Source organism: Cololabis saira, chromosome 3, assembly GCF_033807715.1.
Source record: "Cololabis saira isolate AMF1-May2022 chromosome 3, fColSai1.1, whole genome shotgun sequence".
NCBI lineage: Eukaryota > Metazoa > Chordata > Actinopteri > Beloniformes > Belonidae > Cololabis > Cololabis saira.
The window spans coordinates 52,406,446-52,426,445 of record NC_084589.1 but is presented as its reverse complement, the minus strand read 5'-3'; the positions used below and the strand labels follow the sequence as shown (position 1 = coordinate 52,426,445).

At 43.4% G+C, this 20,000-nt stretch overlaps 1 protein-coding gene across 3 annotated transcripts in view; it reads left to right on the top strand.

Moving 5' to 3' along the window:
* LOC133440489 (atrial natriuretic peptide receptor 1-like) overlaps positions 1-20,000 on the top strand; it is a 51,506-nt gene that overhangs the window by 26,765 nt on the left and 4,741 nt on the right. For all 3 annotated transcript variants that reach the window (XM_061717749.1, XM_061717751.1, XM_061717750.1), the window contains exons 9-20: positions 756-891; positions 4,629-4,713; positions 5,222-5,339; positions 5,421-5,573; positions 5,735-5,839; positions 5,961-6,032; positions 6,757-6,919; positions 9,424-9,579; positions 15,351-15,519; positions 16,141-16,287; positions 17,675-17,798; positions 18,490-18,558. In XM_061717749.1, the coding sequence (XP_061573733.1) occupies positions 756-891; positions 4,629-4,713; positions 5,222-5,339; positions 5,421-5,573; positions 5,735-5,839; positions 5,961-6,032; positions 6,757-6,919; positions 9,424-9,579; positions 15,351-15,519; positions 16,141-16,287; positions 17,675-17,798; positions 18,490-18,558 (1,497 nt within the window). The remainder of the gene's footprint in view (positions 1-755; positions 892-4,628; positions 4,714-5,221; positions 5,340-5,420; positions 5,574-5,734; positions 5,840-5,960; positions 6,033-6,756; positions 6,920-9,423; positions 9,580-15,350; positions 15,520-16,140; positions 16,288-17,674; positions 17,799-18,489; positions 18,559-20,000) is intronic.

Sequence of the window (20,000 nt, the reverse complement as noted above, 5' to 3'; positions counted from 1 at the left end):
GAAGCTTAGCCCTGGTTTTAACCAGTTTTAACCAGTTTTAACCAGTTTTCCTGTGATTTTAGACCAGTTTTAACCAGTTTTCCTGTGATTTTAGACCAGTTTTAACCAGTTTTAGACCAGTTTTAACCAGTTTTAACCGGTATTCCCTGGTTTTCAGACGGTGCTGGTCTACAGCAGCTTTGAGGAGCAGCTTAGCTCTGGTTTTAACCAGTTTTAACCAGTTTTAACCAGTTTTCCTGTGATTTTAGACCAGTTTTAACCAGTTTTAACCAGTTTTCCTGTGATTTTAGACCAGTTTTAACCAGTTTTAGACCAGTTTTAACCAGTTTTAACCGGTATTCCCTGGTTTTCAGACGGTGCTGGTCTACAGCAGCTTTGAGGAGCAGCTGAGCTCTGGTTTTAACCAGTTTTAACCAGTTTTAACCAGTTTTCCTGTGATTTTAGACCAGTTTTAACCAGTTTTAACCAGTTTTAGACCAGTTTTAACCAGTTTTAACCGGTATTCTCTGGTTTTCAGACGGTCCTGGTCTACAGCAGCTTTAGACCAGTTTTAACCAGTTTTAACCGGGTTTCCCTGGTGTTCAGACGGTCCTGGTCTACAGCAGTTTTAACCAGTTTTAACCAGTTTTAGACCAGTTTTAACCAGTTTTAACCGGGTTTCCCTGGTGTTCAGACGGTGCTGGTTTACAGCAGCTTCGAGGAGCAGCTGAGCTCTGGTTTTAACCAGTTTTAACCAGTTTTCCCTGGTTCTGCAGACCGTCCTGGTCTACTCCAGCTTCGAGGAGCAGCTGTCCTCCGTCCCCGGGACATCCCTGCGCTGGCTCGGGGGGTCGTGTCCCCCGGACGTCCCCGTCTGCGGCTTCAAGGACGACAACCCGCTGTGCCTGACCAGTGAGTTAGCAACGCCACACGCTGCTAATTACCACTTAAGATAGTGATCGTAAAATAAAAAAAAAAAAAATGAAATAAAATAATTAAATAATGAATAAATAAAAAATAAAAACACGTTACACCGGTCTGATGTTGTTAGAGTTAGTTAGTTTTTGTTAGAAAAAAACAAAAACAAATTACAAATGACGCAATTTAAAAAAAAAAAAAAAAAACACTTTCCAACAAATGTAATTTAAAAAAACCCACTAACAAACAAAAAACAAAACCAAAACTACAACAAAGTTATAAAATAATAACACAAAATAGCTGTGGTCTAACACAGATATTCATATTCTTTTTTGATTCCAATGAAAAAATATGACAATGGTGCTAAAAAGAGAGAGAGAAAAAAAGAAAACCCAACTAACTTATCAATATATTTCTTCTATTGATTTGCATTCTTTGGCTTCTGTATCCAGATTGTTCCATAAACTGAAACCTTTTACAGAAACACAACGTTCCTTTCATTTTGTCCTGAATTTTTGTTTTTTAAAGATCTCTGTTCCTTTTAACCTATACTTGTTTTCTCTTTTTTCAAATGTTTTCTGTATATTGATTGGCAATATTTTCTTATGATCTTTCCACACAATTTGCAGAATTCTGTGGTCACTAATTCAAGACATTCAACAGTTTTAACAGAAGGAATAATGGATTTGAAGGATGATTATATTGTTTCTGGCGCCCCCTGGTGGCGCCCCCTGGTGGCGGCAGCGTCTATAGTTTATAGTTTATAGTTTATACTTTTATTTATCCCCTTCAGCTCCAGCTAAACTGCAGCTTTTCTTCCTGGACTCCGACACATAATACACAGAACATTACAACAACAAATGAAAAGAAAACTTAAAGAGGTAAAATATAAAAAAAGGAAAACTGAAAATAAAGAAAAAATAAAAAGTCATTCCGTTTAACATTTAGATATAAATAAAAACAAAACATATTCATACATTTTATAACATCAAAAAATTCAAACAATGTATAGTTATTATAGTTTGCGCCAATAACCATTTTTAGTAAATATTCATTTGTTTATATTATATATATATATATATATATATCTATATATATACATATACATACATATATATGTACAAATACCCATATTACGGAAGAGTATTAGGGCCATGCAGGAGTAAACATATTTGAGAGGGGAAGATTTTGTTTTATTGTGGACTTAAAAAGTCGGAAAAAAAGTAGAAATTTCGAGAAAAAAGGCGAAATTTCGAATTTATTCACAAACTTTTTTCTTTTTTCTCAACATTTCGACTTTTTTCTCGAAATTGTACTTGAACATTAATCTCGACATTTTGACTTTTTTCTGGACATTTCAACTTTTTTCTCGAAGTGCATAATGAAAAATAAATCTTCCTCCTCTAAAATATTATTTTTATTTTTCTCCTGCTTGGCGCTAATACTCTTCAGTACCATATACTATCTACATTATTTATTTATGTATTTAATAATAATTAAATACGTTTTACATGTGTCTATTCAAGAGATGTTTCTTTACTAACAATGTGAATTATTTTATGTTAATAGTAAAGTGTTTGGGAAGTGGCTTCCATGCAAACGTAGCTCTGTTCTTCGCCGTTCTTTTACCATATTTGTCTTTATTTTTGGCAGTGAAAGTTCCCTCTGAGAGCACGTCTTGTGCTGTAGCTGTGATTTTCTGAACTGTAACATCGTTTTTTGTATAGAACTTGCAGGGTTGTTGATATGGATACATTTCTTAGAAATATTGATAAAGAATAAAGTAATTTTTCTCTTAACCAGCTGAGATTTCTATGCATTTTAAATACATTTGTTCTGGAATCTGGACCCAGGACCAAGCAGCTGCTCTATATCGTTGAGGTCGCCCCGCTGGCGCCCCCTGGTGGCGGCTCCTGGTGGCGGCAGCGTCTATAGTTTATAGTTTATAGTTTATAGTTTTATTCTGATCCCCATCAGCTCCAGCTAAACTGCAGCTATTCTTCCTGGGGGTCCGACACAAAATACACAGAATATTACAACAACAAATTAAAAGCAAACCTAATGACGTAGCATATAAAAAAAGAAAGGAAAAACAGAAAATAAAGAAAAAAAATAAAAAGTAATTCCATTTAACATTTAGATATAAATAAAAACAAAAAATATTCATACATTTTATAACATCAACAAATTCAAACAATGTATAATTATCATAGTTTGCGCCAATAACCATTTTTAGTAAATATTCATTTGTTTATATTATATATATATATATATATATATATATATATATATACATATCTATATATATACATATACATACATATATATGTACAAATACCCATATTACGGAAGAGTATTAGGGCCATGCAGGAGGAAACATATTTGAGAGGGGAAGATTTTGTTTTATTGTGGACTTAAAAAGTCGGAAAAAAAGTAGAAATTTCGAGAAAAAAGGCGAAATTTCGAATTTATTCACAAACTTTTTTCTTTTTTCTCAACATTTCGACTTTTTTCTCGAAATTGTACTTGAACATTAATCTCGACATTTCAACTTTTTTCTCGAAGTGCATAATGAAAAAAAAATCTTCCTCCTCTAAAATATGATGTTTATTTTTCTCCTGCTTGGCACTAATACTCTTCAGTACCATATACTATCTACATTATTTATTTATGTATTTAATAATAATTAAATAAGTTTTACATGTGTCTATTCAAGAGATGTTTCTTTACTAACAATGTGAATTATTTTATGTTAATAGTAAAGTGTTTGGGAAATGGCTTCCATGCAAACGTAGCTCTGTTCTTCACCCTTCTTTTACCATATTTGTCTTTATTTTTGGCAGTGAAAGTTCCCTCTGAGAACATGTCTTGTTCTGTAGCTGTGATTTTCTGAACTGTAACATCGTTTTTTGTATAGAACTTGCGGGGTTGTTGATATGGATACATTTCTTAGAAATATTGATAAAGAATAAAGTAGTTTTTCTCTTAACCAGCTGAGATTTCTATGCATTTTAAATACATTTGTTCTGGAATCTCGACCCAGGACCAAGCAGTTGCTCATTATCGTTGAGGTCGTCCCGCTGGCGCCCCCTGGTGGCGGCTCCTGGTGTCAGCGTCTATAGTTTATAGTTTATAGTTTTATTTATCCCCATCAGCTCCAGCTAAACTGCAGCTATTCTTCCTGGGGGTCCGACACAAAATACACAGAATATTACAACAACAAATTAAAAGCAAACCTAATGACGTAGCATATAAAAAAAGAAAGGAAAAACAGAAAATAAAGAAAAAAAATAAAAAGTAATTCCATTTAACATTTAGATATAAATAAAAACAAAACATATTCATACATTTTATAACATCAACAAATTCAAACAAATTCAAACAATGTATAGTTATCATAGTTTGCACCAATAACAATTTTTAATAAATATTCATTTATTTACATATATACATTTTGACTTTTTACTCAAAATTGTACTTCAACATTATTCTCAACCTTTCAAATTTTTTCTTGACATTTCGACTTTATTCTCGATATTTCGACTTTTTTCTCGATATTTCGACTTTCCTCGACATTTTTTGGCGCCCCCTGGTGGCAGCAGCAGCTACAGCAGCTCTGACGTGGACGGAGACGGAACGTCTGAGTTCCATCTCCATCCCAGAGGAGAAAAGGTGGAGGTTTGAAACCGTTTAGGTGTTTGATGACGACCCTGGATGTGTCTGTTCTGCAGAAACCATCACCATCCACCAGATGGTCTCCATCGTGGTCTTCTTCATCCTCACCATGACACTGACCGTCACCGTCTTCGTCTACAGGTGAGAACCACCGTCCTAGACCTTCAAGACCTTGGTCTACAGGTGAGAACGGCCGTCCTAGACCTTGGTCTACAGGTGAGAACCACCGTCCTAGACCTTGGTCTACAGGTGAGAACCACCGTCCTAGACCTTGGTCTACAGGTGAGAACCAACCGTCCTTCAAGACCTTGGTCTACAGGTGAGAACGGTCGTCCTAGACCTCCAAGACCTTGGTCTACAGGTGAGAACCAACCGTTCTAGACCTTGGTCTACAGGTGAGAACCAACCGTCCTTCAAGACCTTGGTCTACAGGTGAGAACGGTCGTCCTAGACCTCCAAGACCTTGGTCTACAGGTGAAAATGGATGTTCTAGAGAGGATTGGACTAGTTTTGGACTGGTTGTAGACTGGTTTTGTCCTGTCTTTGTCCTCCAGGAAGATGACGCTGGAGAAGGAGCTGGTGGCTGGGTTTAGACTGGTTTAGACTGGTTTAGACTGGTTTAGACTGGTTTTGTCCTGTTTCTGTCCAGGAAGATGAAGCTGGAGAAGGAGCTGGTCGCTCAGCTCTGGAGAGTTTCCTGGGACGACGTCCAGATGTCCAACCTGGACAAGGTCCTGCGCAGCGGCAGCCGGATCACGCTGTCCCTGGTGAGCCACTTCCTGTCTCTGATGGTCGCCGTGGCGATGGAAACGGTCTCTGATCCGGTCTGATCCGGTCTCTGTCCCCAGAGAGGATCCAACTACGGCTCCCTGATGACGGGGGACGGGAACCTGCAGGTCTTCGCCAAGACCGGGTTCTACAAGGGAAACATCGTGGCCATAAAGTACAGCAACAGGAAACGGATCGAGCTGAACCGGACGGTGCTGTTTGAACTGAAACACGTGAGGATGGATGGATGGATGGATGGATGGATGGATGAATGAATGAATGAATGAATGAATGAATGAATGAATGAATGAATGAATGAATGAAGGGAGGGAGGGAGGGAGGGAGGGACGAATGAAGTTTCCGTCCAACCTCCTGGAACTTTAATCTGTTCCAGATGAGGGACGTCCAGAACGAGCACCTGACCCGGTTCATCGGGGCCTGTATCGACCCGCCCAACATCTGCACCGTGACCGAGTACTGCCCCCGGGGCAGTTTACAGGTGAGAACTACCCCCCCCACCCCCCCGGGGCAACTACCCCCCAAACCCCCAGGTGCAGGTGCAGCCCCTGTCCACGTTGCCGTCCCCCGTCTCCCCCTCTGACGACCGTCTCCGTCTCCAGGACATCCTGGAGAACGACAGCATCACCCTGGAGTGGATGTTCAAGTACTCGCTGATCAACGACATCGTGAAGGTTCGTCTTCTTGTCTCTGCTAATACTTCCAGGTATTAGGGCCTAGCTGAGGCTAGCTGGGGCTAGCTGGGTCTAGCTGGGGCTAGCTGGGCCTAGTTGGGGCTAGTTGGGGCTAACTGATGCTAGCTGGGCCTAGCTGGGGCTAGCTGGGCCTAGCTGGGGCTAGTTGGGGCTAGCTGGGCCTAGCTGGGGCTAGTTGGGGCTAGTTGACACTAACTGGAGCTAACTGGAGCTAACTCGGGCTAGTCGAGCCAGCGCAGCGACCTGCTATGCGTGCTAGTGTGCTAGCGCTGCTCTGTGTCTGCAGGGCATGCTAGCGTGCTAGTTGCTATTTCTGTCTGCAAGGCTTATTAGCATCCTAGCGTGCTAGCTGCTCTTGGTCTGCAGGGCGTGTTAGCGTTAGCATGCTACCTGCTCTCTCTCTGCAGGGCATGTTAGCGTGTTAGCGGCTATCTCTCTGCAGGGCGTGTTAGCGTGCTAGTTGCTATCTCCCTGCAGGGCGTGTTAGCGTGCTACCTGCTCTCTCTCTCTCTGCAGGGCATGTTAGCGTGCTAGCTGCTATCTCTCTGCAGGGCGTGTTAGCGTGCTAGTTGCTATCTCCCTGCAGGGCGTGTTAGCCTGCTAGCGCTGCTCTCTGTCTGTAGGGTGTGTTAGCATGTTAGCATGCTAGCTGCTCTCTGTCTGCAGGGCATGTTAGTGTGCTAGTTGCTATCTCTGTCTGCAGGGCATGCTCTTCCTCCACAACAGCGTCATCTCGTCTCACGGGAAACTCAAGTCGTCCAACTGCGTCGTGGACAAACGCTTCGTCCTGAAGATCACGGACTACGGACTGACGAGCTTCCGCTCGGAGAACGACTCGGGGAAAGACGCTCACGCTTACTATGCACGTGAGTCGCCGCTACGCTAGCTATGTTTCAGCTACTTGTCCAGGGAAGTTGTTTTTATCCTGGAAATGACCCACTCCTGATCTGACAAACCCTATTTTCTATTACAGAAAAGAGCTTTAAGGATAATTAATAGATCTGATTGTTATGAACCAACAAATAATCTCTTTAATAAATATAATACTCAATATAATACAAAAAATTTCATGATATTATTATATAGTAGAGCAGAAAACTGTTTTATTTGCCTTTAAAGCGCAGCAGAAACTGCTCCCAAACTGCATTCAGGATTTGTTCCAAATAAAAGAAACCCGCTATGACCTGAGGGGGAAACTGTTTGAGATGACGACAGTAAGAACAACTACAAAAATTTCCTCGCAGAAATTTCGAGAGTGCCACGGCGGACTGCTGCCCATTTGTGTACATTGCTGCATTTTTCAGCAATAAAGGTGAAGGACTCAAAACTAAGTCCGATGACACCTCCCACGACTATGTCAAACCAGTCAAAAGTTATCGGACTATCACATATCGACCAATCAGAATAAAGGGCGGGGCTAATTTGCACCAATGAAGGTCAAGGACTCAATACCGAGTCCAATGACACCACCCACGACTCTCTATGTCAAACCATTCAAAAGTTATAGCATTTACTGTGGGTTATTTACTGTGTGTGTGTGTGAGGGGGGGTATTTAATAAATATATATATATATATATATATATATATATATATATATATATATATACACATACATACATACATACATACCATGAACCGGTTCCCAGCTTCCCGGCCGTGAGGCTGCAGGACTGGGGGTCGGCTAAGGTCAAAGGTCAGGGGTCAGATTTCCCAGAATTCTTTTAGGCGTCTCCATTTTACAGGTTAAATATATGAACTCTTTAGTGACTGAGTCATGTGACCAGTTCTGGCTGAAGGAATGAGTCAGCAGTGACTTCTGGTTGCCCCGGCAACAAGAACCTCTCTTCAGAACCTTCCAGTTTGGCTGTGAGAAAAACCCAGATTTTGGCTTCTGACAAGGTCTCAAATAACTCCGATTTGTGATCAAACTGTAGCTTGTAGCAGAAAAACAAAAACATCGTGAGAGACACAGAAGCTGGCAGATTCTGACAATCTTAATTTTATTCAGATATTCCTTCAAATGAATGAGTAAGCTCAGTGCGAAGACAGAGTGAGATTCTTTTGAAGAAAACTTTTGATTACATTACAGCCAATGGAGACCGAGACAGGTATTGACGCCACTCTAGCCCCCCTGTTTAAATTTTGTGCATACCCCGCCTGTCAAAGTCACATTTTATCAATCCCAACACCTATGTCTACATTCTGACCAAAAAATATTTGTCTCCTTTTTACGGTTTGGCCGTGAGCTGGAGTTACAAGTAAAAATTCAGGTTATTTTTTTACTGTTTCTCGCACTCTAGCAACCGACACCCGCACTCTAGGTTTGACTAAAAAGTGATTTCCAGTCCTCGCTTGTGTGCTCATATTTTGAAAAGTGTAAATTTTAGGAAAAAACTGTTTGGTGTTTTGGAGAGAAGAGACGTTTTCCTCCGTTTTGAAGTTTGAATGACATTTCTACGTGCAAGTATGAAAAAGTTAGGTGACTCAGAAAAAAGGTGAATTTTGGCTTTTTCATCCACTTTGAATGGGTTTTTTTGGACGTTTTTTTGGGAATAACTTTGGGAAAAATGGGAATTTCAACACCAAAAGTCACAGCACACTATTACCGATCGAGACACACGTTTTGATATATGATGCGCCTGGGTCCTCTGAAATCTGTAGCAGTAGTGAACCGAAATCTGTCCGGAAAATAAACACGCAGGAGTGCCTCTTGGCGCAGCCACGGCACTAAATATTAAAAAGAGATGGACATCAATTAAGGCAAGAGAAATATGGAATAGTTGTGACAACGACCTTAAAAATGTGCAGTTCTATCTACAAGTTCAAGAAAATGTTTAAAGAAAATATTGTAAATAAATATAAAACACTATAACTATAAAGAATATTATCAAAAACATTCTAGAATGTAAAACGTCAATTTTATATTTTGTCTTGTTTATTTTTTGTTTTCTTTATGCATTGTTTGATTTTCACGGATTAATGCTAATTTTTCAGATTTAAGTTGATCACAAGATAAAAAGGGCATAAGCTTCGGCTTCAGCTACACCTTTTCGGCAAAAGCTGTTTATTTTACTTTTTTCATTTTGTTTTGTAAAATAACTTGTGCAAGACCAAAATAAAGACTATTCTATTCTATTGTATTCTATTGGTCCTTCAGGAAGGTTGTGGATGGCTCCGGAGCTGCTCCTGATCTGATTGGTCTGATTGATCTGATTGATTGATTGATCTGATTGATCTGCAGGAAGGTTGTGGATGGCTCCGGAGCTGCTCCTGGTCTGATTGATTGATTGATTGATTGATTGATTGATTGTTTGATTGATGGATGGATTGATTGGATTGATTGGATTGATTGATCTGATTGATCTGCAGGACGGTTGTGGATGGCTCCGGAGCTGCTCCGGATGGAGGCCCCGCCCCCTCAGGGGACCCAGAAAGGAGACGTCTACAGCTTCGGGATCGTCCTCCAGGAGGTGGCGCTGCGACGCGGGGCCTTCTACCTGGAGGGAGACCCGCTCAGCGCTAAAGGTGACGGGAAAGGTTTAGATCAGGGGCCTTCTACCTGGAGGGAGACCCGCTCAGCGCTAGAGGTGACGGGAAAGGTTTAGATCAGGGGCCTTCCACCTTGAGGGAGACCCGCTCAGTGCTAAAGGTGACGGGAAAGGTTTAGATCAGGGGTCTTCTACCTGGAGGGAGACCCGCTCAGCGCTAAAGGTGACGGGTCGGTTCAGGGACAAGGAGGAAGGAAAAGGTTTTTAGATGCATCACTAGAGCTGGTTATGGAGGCTAACTTGCTAGATCAGGACCTCCTGGTTCAGGGATCTGGATGCTAGCAACTGAAATAGCCTCCTATGCTAGCAACTGAAATAGCCTCCTATGCTAGCAACTGAACTAGCCTATGCTCCTATGGTAAATATAATTATAGCTACAGGTGAAGGTCGGAACATTAGAATATGGTGTTAAAGTGAATTTATTTCAATAATTCAACTTAAAGGGGACCTATTATGAAAAACACGTTTTTTCTTGTTTTAACATATATAAAGTGGTCTCCCCTCACCCTGCCAGCACAGGGGAGACAAAATACCATGGAATTCTGCAGGGTCTCTGACCCCCGCCGGACAGAATCCCCCAGTGTCACGTGATGTTTTTTTGAGCCATTCTGAATCTGCGCCTATGGTGACGTCACCATAGGCGATCATTTCCATAGGTTCAGCCTCTGCTGCTGAAACCACGCCCACAACCAGATCTCTCCGCTGCTGGAGCGGTTCTTCCTTCAGCCAGTCGGACGCGGCGCCACGGTTAAATCATCCAGGTTCCCGGGTGGTTTGGGAGCTGGGTCCTCGGGGGTCTGTCCCAGGTCGGACCAGCTTCACCCTCAAAGATTTTCAGTCAAATCTGTCGGTTTGATCCTCGGTAACCGACGATGCGCCGCAGATGCGCCCTGGAGCCGATCTGTACGCCCGCCGCGGGGTTGCGGCGCCCGTCGCGCAGCATCCGCCGGGTAGATCCGGCTGAAATTCCGCTGGTCGGTCCCCGGGAGTCCCTGCTACCAGTCCAGGCCGGTTCCTGCGGTCCCGGCCGGTCGGAACCGGTCAGATTCCCCGGTTAAAGTCGCGGTGATGCGCGCTGCTCCTCCCGACTTCCTGGTTTCCAAAGCGCGGTCCGTCCGACTAAATTGTACAGGTTCCCAGCCGCTTTGGGAGCAGGGATTTCTGGGGTCCGTCCCAGGCTGGACCAGCTTCACCCTCCGAGATTTTCAGCGAAATCTGTCGGTTTGATCACCGGTAACGGGCGATGCGCCCCGGAGCCACGCCGGGCACCCGGCGTGGCTCCGGGGCAGCGTTCAGCATCCGCCGGGCAGATCCGGCTGAAATAGTGCATAAATGTTATTTATATACAACTCATATTTTATTTTTTTAAACAATAAAGTTGCCATTTGTGAAAATTCAGTGTTGTATTTTAGGGGTGTCACGGTACACACAAGTCACGGTTCGGTACGTACCTCGGTACAGGGGTCACGGTTCGGTACGGGTTCGGTACAACGGGAAAAAAAATACAAAAAGTCCCAAATGTATAAGACGAGTTTTTTCTTCCTTTATTTTGATCATAGCATTCGAAAGTTAAAGTTTGTTCAATTGGCTACAAAACTAAAAAGCATCTCTTATTAAAGTGTAAAATAAATAGAATAAAACATTTAACTTGTGCATTAGTGTTTTTAATTTTACCACGGACTGGTTTATGTGAGCGCGGGATGGGACATTGTAACGAGGCTCGAGCTCTTTTAATAAATACTTGATCCTCTACTGCTGCATATGGGCAGAGCCGTCTGGGGGCGGAGCATTCTCCATGGGCCTTATGATAGTCATTTTAACGTTCAACAACATCATCCTACCCATCAAACTACACTTATTCTCACTTTTATTAAGCCAAGCCTATAGGCCTATGCTGCAGAAAGCAGAGTAAAGTCACACACACACACACACACACACACACACACACACACACACACACACACACACACAAGCCTGACAGCTGACAGTCACGGACTGACTCAGTTCCATCTTTGATTCAGCTTAAATACAAAAAAAAAACATAACTGGTCTAAATTACACAATCTATTTAGATAGATATAGACACAGCGGTCTATAACATCATTTCTGAACTCTATAACAGAGAATAGACTCGGCGGTCTCGTTCACAACAACACAAGCTCATTAAAATAGGCAGCTGGTCAAGAAACTGATAAATAAATTATTTATGAAGGTTACACTCACTCACCAACGGTAGTTGACTCTTCCATAACCCAAAATAATCCAGGTAACGTGGAAAACGGGGTAACATTCAAAACTTTGTACAAATTTAGTCCTCTTTTAAACTTTAGCGCTAATCTCCTTCACTGTGACTGTTAAGGCTGATTTATGGTACCGCGTTACACCAACGCAGCGCCTACGGTGAAGGTGCGCGTCGCCGCATAACCTCGCCGTAGACTGCGCCGTACCCTACGGCGTATGCTCTGCGTCGAATTAACGCAGAACCATAAATCAGGCTTTACAGCCAACCCGCTTTGGCACACGGCCCTGATGCGTTCAGGACAGTTGTAAATTAAGAATTAGAACATTTTATCGTTATTATAGCCTACAATTTATGATGATATATGAATTGCACATATATTTATTGATATGCACAGACTAGCACACATTTAGGTCTGTAATGGAACGTGACTGTTGATATTTATAAGTGGAAAAAAAAAACGATGATTGATTTTTTTTTTTTTTTTTTTTTTTTTTTTTAACTCAGTCAGACGTATTCGCCGTATGACTGCGTGCACCGAACCGTGACGCCCGTACCGTGACGGGACGGGACGAATACAAATACCGTTACACCCCTATTGTATTTATTTACAGGCTCGGGCTGCTCTGGTGGAGCAGGTTTATGCTCCTCCCCTGCTACACGTCATTCAGGGAGCCAATCAGCGCAGAGCCTCATTATCATACCCCCCCCTTCCCTAAAAATGAGGCGCAGAAAAAGAGGTTAGAAGCGGTAAAACTAGTGACAGGGCCCACAGGCTGGATTTATGATTTATGTAGAAAAAACAAGCTTTAGATTGTTATTAAGACATTCAAGGCCTGTTTAAAATATACATTAAATGCCATAATAGGTCTCCTTTAAAAGGTGAAACTAATATATTAAATACGCTCATTACATGCAAAACAAGATATGTTGAACCTTTTATTTGTTATCAAATTGTTTATTGATTTTATAAAACATTCTAATTTTTGAGATTTTTTATTTGGCGTTTTCATAAACTGTGAGCCATAATCACCAAAATTATAACAAGTAAAGGCTTGAAATATCTCACTTTGCATGTAGTGGGAAATAACATACGTCTTACTTTAGTTGAATTTATTGAAACGAATGAAGTTCACCTGTAGGACTATATTATGACATCAATAAATAACAGAGAGTGAACCAAAATATGTTGCCGTTTAATATATCCTGTCCTTTATTTTTATATATATATATATATATATATACTGAAAAAGGCGACTTTTACTGGGACGTTGATTATCCACCGTGCTGCTGTTATTGTTGTTGTTTTGGATTTGGATACAGGATATCCCAAATGATTAATCACCATGTAAACAGGGATAACTCTGTTTGCTCACGCATGGAAACACATTATTCCCAATCAGTACGTGCACATGCAGCGATTCAAGCTGGTTGGAGATCATTTGCACACATCGTACTGACTTTTAAACTGCATGTGAACACCTTAAGTCAGTCAAGTAATCTGATCAGACTGGATTCATCAACCCGCTTGCAGCACCTAGATAAGCCAGTCGCAACCGCCTTGTTAATGCCATGTGTACGGAGACATGGATATTACAGTCTGCGCATGCTCGAGATTTTCCCCCGGGTGGGGTTTTCCCCCGGGGGAGGGGATTCACCCGGAAGTGAAAGGAGACGACGTGACGCTGCTCAGTAGTAGCTCCCTGGGGTGTCGTGTGACTGCTTCAGGGGTGTCGTCAAAATATTTCCTATTCTGACATTTCATATATAAATACTGTATTTTCGCGACCATACGGGCGCCGTGTGAAAAGGCATAGCCTCAGTCTTGTGTCATTTCTGTATTTAAAACACACACGGCGCACCGACCGAAACGGCACACACACAAGAACACACACACACACACACACACACACACACACACACACACACACACACACACACACACACACACACACACACACACACACACACACACACACAAGCACAGGAGTGTGCGTATTTAAAAATACAGCGGGAGCAAAACTTTGTTTGATTGTAGGCTACTTTATTTCAGTTTTTACATTAATCAAACCCATTAAGTCTCATCCTCTGTTTCTGCATTAAAGAGCTCCGCTAAATCAGCTGTGCCAGTCCGAATTCCTCGCTGTCAGAGTCACGTTCCGTGCCGTGCGGTGCCTCGGAAATGCACGCTTTTGCAAAAGCTCGCAAAATAATCCCAGCAGACACGTTAGCCCACGCATCAACAATCAATCTGCAAACTGTGGCATAAAAAAAACAAAATACGCCGTACCCTACGCCGTAGGCTGCGTCTATTTAACGCGGACCTAATGCCGCGTTCCATTTATCCTCGGAAGTGGGGATTTCCCAGTCCCCAGTCGGAATTTTCAACTGGAACGCCCCTCGAAGTGGGGTTTCCCACTGGGAAAGTGGGAGAGTCTTCACCACCCCCGAGTTACCATTCCAAGATGGCTGCCATTCCCAGTTCCCACTTCCGATTTCCGAGGTAAATGGAACGCGGCATAAACTCCGGAGCCGGCAGACAGAAATCTCTAAATTTCGGAGCAAATTTCTTAACAGGCGTAGCTACAACTGTTAGATTTCATCTATTAAACCAACAAATGATTCCTAAATGATTTATTTCAGCCGGCGTGATTCTCAACAGAGCAGCGTCCCAGAGAGAGTTTCTCTCCCGGGGCTGACGCAGCAGCTTGACCCGGCGGACACGTCTGTTTTCGGGCTGTGAGCTGAGGCTGCTCCCCGGGGGCGGCGGCTATTCTCATCTCCGAAAACATCGGGTCAAATTTCAGGCGTTATTTGGATAAACTGAGCCCCGGTTGCGGATCTTAAGGTTACCTTTATACCTGAAAAAATATTAAAACTTAATAAAGTGCCATATTAACAGCGCTACAGCTGAAATTAAAACAGTTTTTGGCTCTCAGCTTCCTGATCAGGGTAGGGATGAAAACGAGGGGGAGTAGGAGAAATGTGACAGGCACCTGGGCCAAGTGCCCTAGATCTCAAGTGCCCTAAAATCTCCCCCTTCTTTTTTAGGGGGTAGGGAAGAAAAGAAGTGCGAGTGGAGAAAAGAAGGGCGAGTGAAGGAGAATTGGGATTGGCCCTTAGAATGCACTTTTTCCTTTCCTCATTGTTAAGCGGAGGTCAACCGGAAGTGGCTCTTTGTTGAAATGGTTACCATGGTTACCTCGGGTACAGCGCCACCTAGCGTCACGGAGTCAGCCATGCTCTGGTTACAGTGGTTTATTCAATCTGATTCAGTCTGATCTCAGAACAGCATGTATAATCAGACAAGTTGATCCAATCTTCTGCATGTCATTATCTGATCAGATCTCCAACCACCTTGAATCGCTGCATGTGCACGTACTGAATGTTTCAGTAACCGGAATATTGACCTGAACCCCAATTTTGAGATGGAAACGTAGTCTGTGTCTGCAGAGGTCGTGGACTGGGTGGTTCTGGTGGTTCTGATGGTTCTGGTTCTGTCTCTGCAGAGATCGTGGACCGGGTGGTTCTGGGCGACTGGCCCTGCCTGCGTCCGACCGTGGACCCGCAGAACCACAGCCCAGAACTGGGCCAGCTGATGCAGCGCTGCTGGGCCGAGGAGCCCACGGAGCGGCCCGACTTCAACCACATCCGGCTGCTGCTGCGCAAGCAGAACAAGTGAGCGCTGCCGCCGCTAACCGCTGCTAACCGCTGCTAACCGCTGCTAACTGACGCTAACCGCTGCTAGACGCCGCTAACCACCGCTAGCCGCATAATGTAAAATAACAAATAAATTAAAAGGGATGTGTGGGGCGCTAGTGGCGCTATTGATGCTAGTGGTGCTAGTGGCGCTAATGATGCTTGTGGTACTAGTGGCGCTACTGGTGCTAGTGTTGCTACTGGTGCTAGTGGCGCTACTGGTGCTAGTGGCGCTACTGGTGCTACTGGTGCTAGTGGCGCTAATGGCACTAGTGGCGCTAGTGGCACTATTCGCCGCCATCATTGCACAAGTTGCATCCCGTTAATAGTAAATACACAATCCTTGTCCAGTTTTTGATATTATTATGTTTTGCCTCTGTTTTATTTATTTTTTTTTTTATTGTTGTATTGTTATCTTTTTTCTGTTTTCCTTATTATTAATTATTAGTGTATAATGTGTGTATAATGTTTGTTTGACATCATTGTGGACACCACCGTTTATAATTAAAAGAGAGAGATGGGTTTGAGGTTGAGGGGCCTGGTTTGGCGTTAGCATTAGCGTTAGCGTTAATGTTGACGTTGCTAACTGTGATGATTCAGGGAGTCGAGGACGAACATCCTGGACAACCTGCTGTCGCGCATGGAGCAGTACGCTAACAACCTGGAGGAGCTGGTGGAGGAACGAACTCAGGCGTATCACGAGGAGAAACGCAAGGCTGAGACGCTGCTGTACCAGATACTACCTCAGTGAGTACTAGTACTACACCAGATACTACCTCAGTGAGTACTAGTACTACACCAGATACTACCTCAGTGAGTACTAGTACTACACCAGATACTACCTCAGTAAGTACTAGTACTACCAGATACTACCTCAGTAAGTACTAGTACTACCAGATACTACCTCAGTAAGTACTAGTACTACCAGATACTACCTCAGTAAGTACTAGTACTACCAGATACTACCTCAGTAAGTACTAGTACTACACCAGATACTACCTCAGTAAGTACTAGTACTACCAGATACTACCTCAGTGAGTACTAGTACTACCAGATACTACCTCAGTGAGTACTAGTACTACCAGATACTACCTCAGTGAGTACTAGTACTACACTGCTGTACCAGATACTACATCAGTGAGTACAAGTACTACCAGATACTACCTCAGTAAGTACTAGTACTACCAGATACTACCTCAGTAAGTACTAGTACTACCAGATACTACCTCAGTAAGTACTAGTACTACCAGATACTACCTCAGTGAGTACTAGTACTACACCAGATACTACCTCAGTGAGTACTAGTACTACACCAGATACTACCTCAGTGAGTACTAGTACTACCAGATACTACCTCAGTAAGTACTAGTACTACCAGATACTACCTCAGTAAGTACTAGTACTACCAGATACTACCTCAGTAAGTACTAGTACTACCAGATACTACCTCAGTAAGTACTAGTACTACACCAGATACTACCTCAGTAAGTACTAGTACTACCAGATACTACCTCAGTGAGTACTAGTACTACACTGCTGTACCAGATACTACCTCAGTAAGTACTAGTACTACCAGATACTACCTCAGTGAGTACTAGTACTACACTGCTGTACCAGATACTACCTCAGTAAGTACTAGTACTACCAGATACTACCTCAGTAAGTACTAGTACTACCAGATACTACCTCAGTGAGTACTAGTACTACCAGATACTACCTCAGTGAGTACTAGTACTACCAGATACTACCTCAGTGAGTACTAGTACTACACTGCTGTACCAGATACTACCTCAGTGAGTACAAGTACTACCAGATACTACCTCAGTAAGTACTAGTACTACCAGATACTACCTCAGTAAGTACTAGTACTACCAGATACTACCTCAGTAAGTACTAGTACTACCAGATACTACCTCAGTGAGTACTAGTACTACCAGATACTACCTCAGTGAGTACTAGTACTACCAGATACTACCTCAGTGAGTACTAGTACTACCAGTACTACAGTACTACCTGAGTATGTACTACAGTACTACAGTACTAGTACTACAGTAGTACAGTACTAGTACTGTAGTACTACCTCAGTAAGTACTAGTACTACAGTACTACAGTACTACCTCCTCCTGTGTTGCAGCTCGGTGGCGGAGCAGCTGAAGTGCGGGGAGACGGTTCAGGCCGAGGCTTTCGACTCCGTCACCATTTACTTCAGCGACATCGTCGGCTTCACCGCCCTGTCAGCCGAGAGCACACCCATGGAGGTACCGCCCTAGCCTAGCCTAGCCTAGCATCAGGACCAGCCCTGTCAGCGGAGAGCACTCCCATGGAGGTACCGCACTAGCCTAGCCTAGCCTAGCATCAGGACCGGTCCTGTCAGCGGAGAGCACCCCCATGGAGGTAACGCCCTAGCCTAGCCTAGCATCAGGACCGGCCCCGTCATGCGGAGAGCACTCCCATGGAGGTACCGCCCTAGCCTAGCCTAGCTTAGCCTAGACTAGCTTAGCATCAGGACCAGCCCTGTCAGCCGAGAGCACCCCCATGGAGGTACCGCAGACTAGCCTAGCCTAGCCTAGCTTAGCATCAGGACCGGCCCTGTCAGTCGAGAGCACCCCCATGGAGGTACCGCAGACTAGCCTAGCCTAGCTTAGCATCAGGACTGGTCCTATCAGTCGAGAGCACCCCCATGGAGGTTACGCAGACTAGCCTAGCCTAGCATTAGGACCGTTAGCCTAATTTAGCATCAGGACCTATAGACCTAGCTTAGTATCAGGACCTATAGACCTAGCTTAGCATCAGGACTGTTAGCCTAGCTTAGCATCAGGACTGTTAGCCTAGCTTAGCATCAGGACCGTTAGCCTAATTTAGCATCAGGACTGTTAGCCTAGCTTAGCATCAGGACCGTTAGCCTAGCTTAGCGTCAGAACCGGGTCTGAACCGTGTCCGTGTCTCCAGGTGGTGACGCTGCTCAACGACCTGTACACCTGCTTCGACGCCATCATCGACAACTTTGATGTTTACAAGGTGAAGATCCGTCTCTGCTGTGCTGTGTGTGTGTGTGTGTGTGTGTGTGTGTGTGTGTGTGTGTGTGTGTGTGTGTGTGTGTGTGTGTGTGTGTGTGTGTGTGTGTGTGTGTGTGTGTGTGTGTTAACTTTTCAGTTTCGTGTTTACTTTTGTGAAACCAAGTTATAGTTTCAGGAAATGTGTTAAAACATTTTGGATAAACTGTAAAATGAAATTCCTCCCAGAAGGCAAAGGAGTAATAAGTTCTTTACAATCTAAAAAAGGAAAATATAAAACAATCAGGATAAAATTAGAAATAGGAGGAGGTACTGTAGTAAATACGGCCCGAACCGTAACGTGCACCCAGGTGTGTTATACCTCAAAATGTGCGTCTCCATCCTGCGACAACACGCATTACTTTTCTCTTTCAAAAGCGTTACCGTGGCGACGCTAGACGCCAAAAAGCGCGCCCCCCTTCATCTGATTGGTTCAGACAGAAAAAACTTTGTACCTCAAGCCCCATAATACGGTTTGACGTACATGAACGAAAATCGGTACACTTATTTATCATGTTGCAACTTAAAGAAATGTCTCTTGGCGCCATGGCCAAAACCGAACAGGAAGTCGGCCATTTTGAACATTCTGAATTAATCGCGTAATTTTGGAGCAAAATGAGCCATTCCTTCGAGAATTAATACGGCCCGAACCGTAACGTGCACCCAGATGTGTTATACATCAAAATATGCGTCTCTATCCTGCGACTACGTGCATTACTTTTCTCAGTCAAAAGTGTTACCGTGGCGACGCTAGACGCTAAAAGGCGTGCCCCCCTTCATCTGATTGGTCCATATTTGATAGTTCCCCAAAAGTCACCATATTTTGCATGCATGGCAGGCCTGGTGATAAATTTGATATTTCATGGTTTGTATTAATGGGCATGGCAAAATGGCTCAACAGCGCCCCCCGGGAAACTAATAAAATGATCAGTCTACAATTGGACACTAGGTTAGTTTGTTGATTTACATTATAGAAAAAAGGTCCACACTTGAACTGTATGAAACGACAGGAGTTCTCTGTTAACTGGTCATAATGACACAAGTTCCCTCTTAGATAGTATGAAGTGACAATCACAGTCCCACATTTTCTGATTACATTTGTGCGAGAACACACAAGGAGGCGAACGTCGAGCAGTGGAAATCTGCAAATAAAAAGCAAAAAAAAACGAACCGACATGAAACAGGCCAAAACAAAAGTCTCGAGATCCAATCACAATCTGAGCTAAGCTACCGCGATTAACTAAAAACTACAGAGCAAGCACGCAGGTGAACGAGCCGGTGTGTGTGTGTATATATGTGTGTGTATATGTGTGTGTGTGTGTGTGCAATCCTGCTCTTGTGCTGGACTTACGTCCCACTAAGCTAGCGCTAAACTAGCGCTAACCTCCCCCCAGGTGGAGACCATCG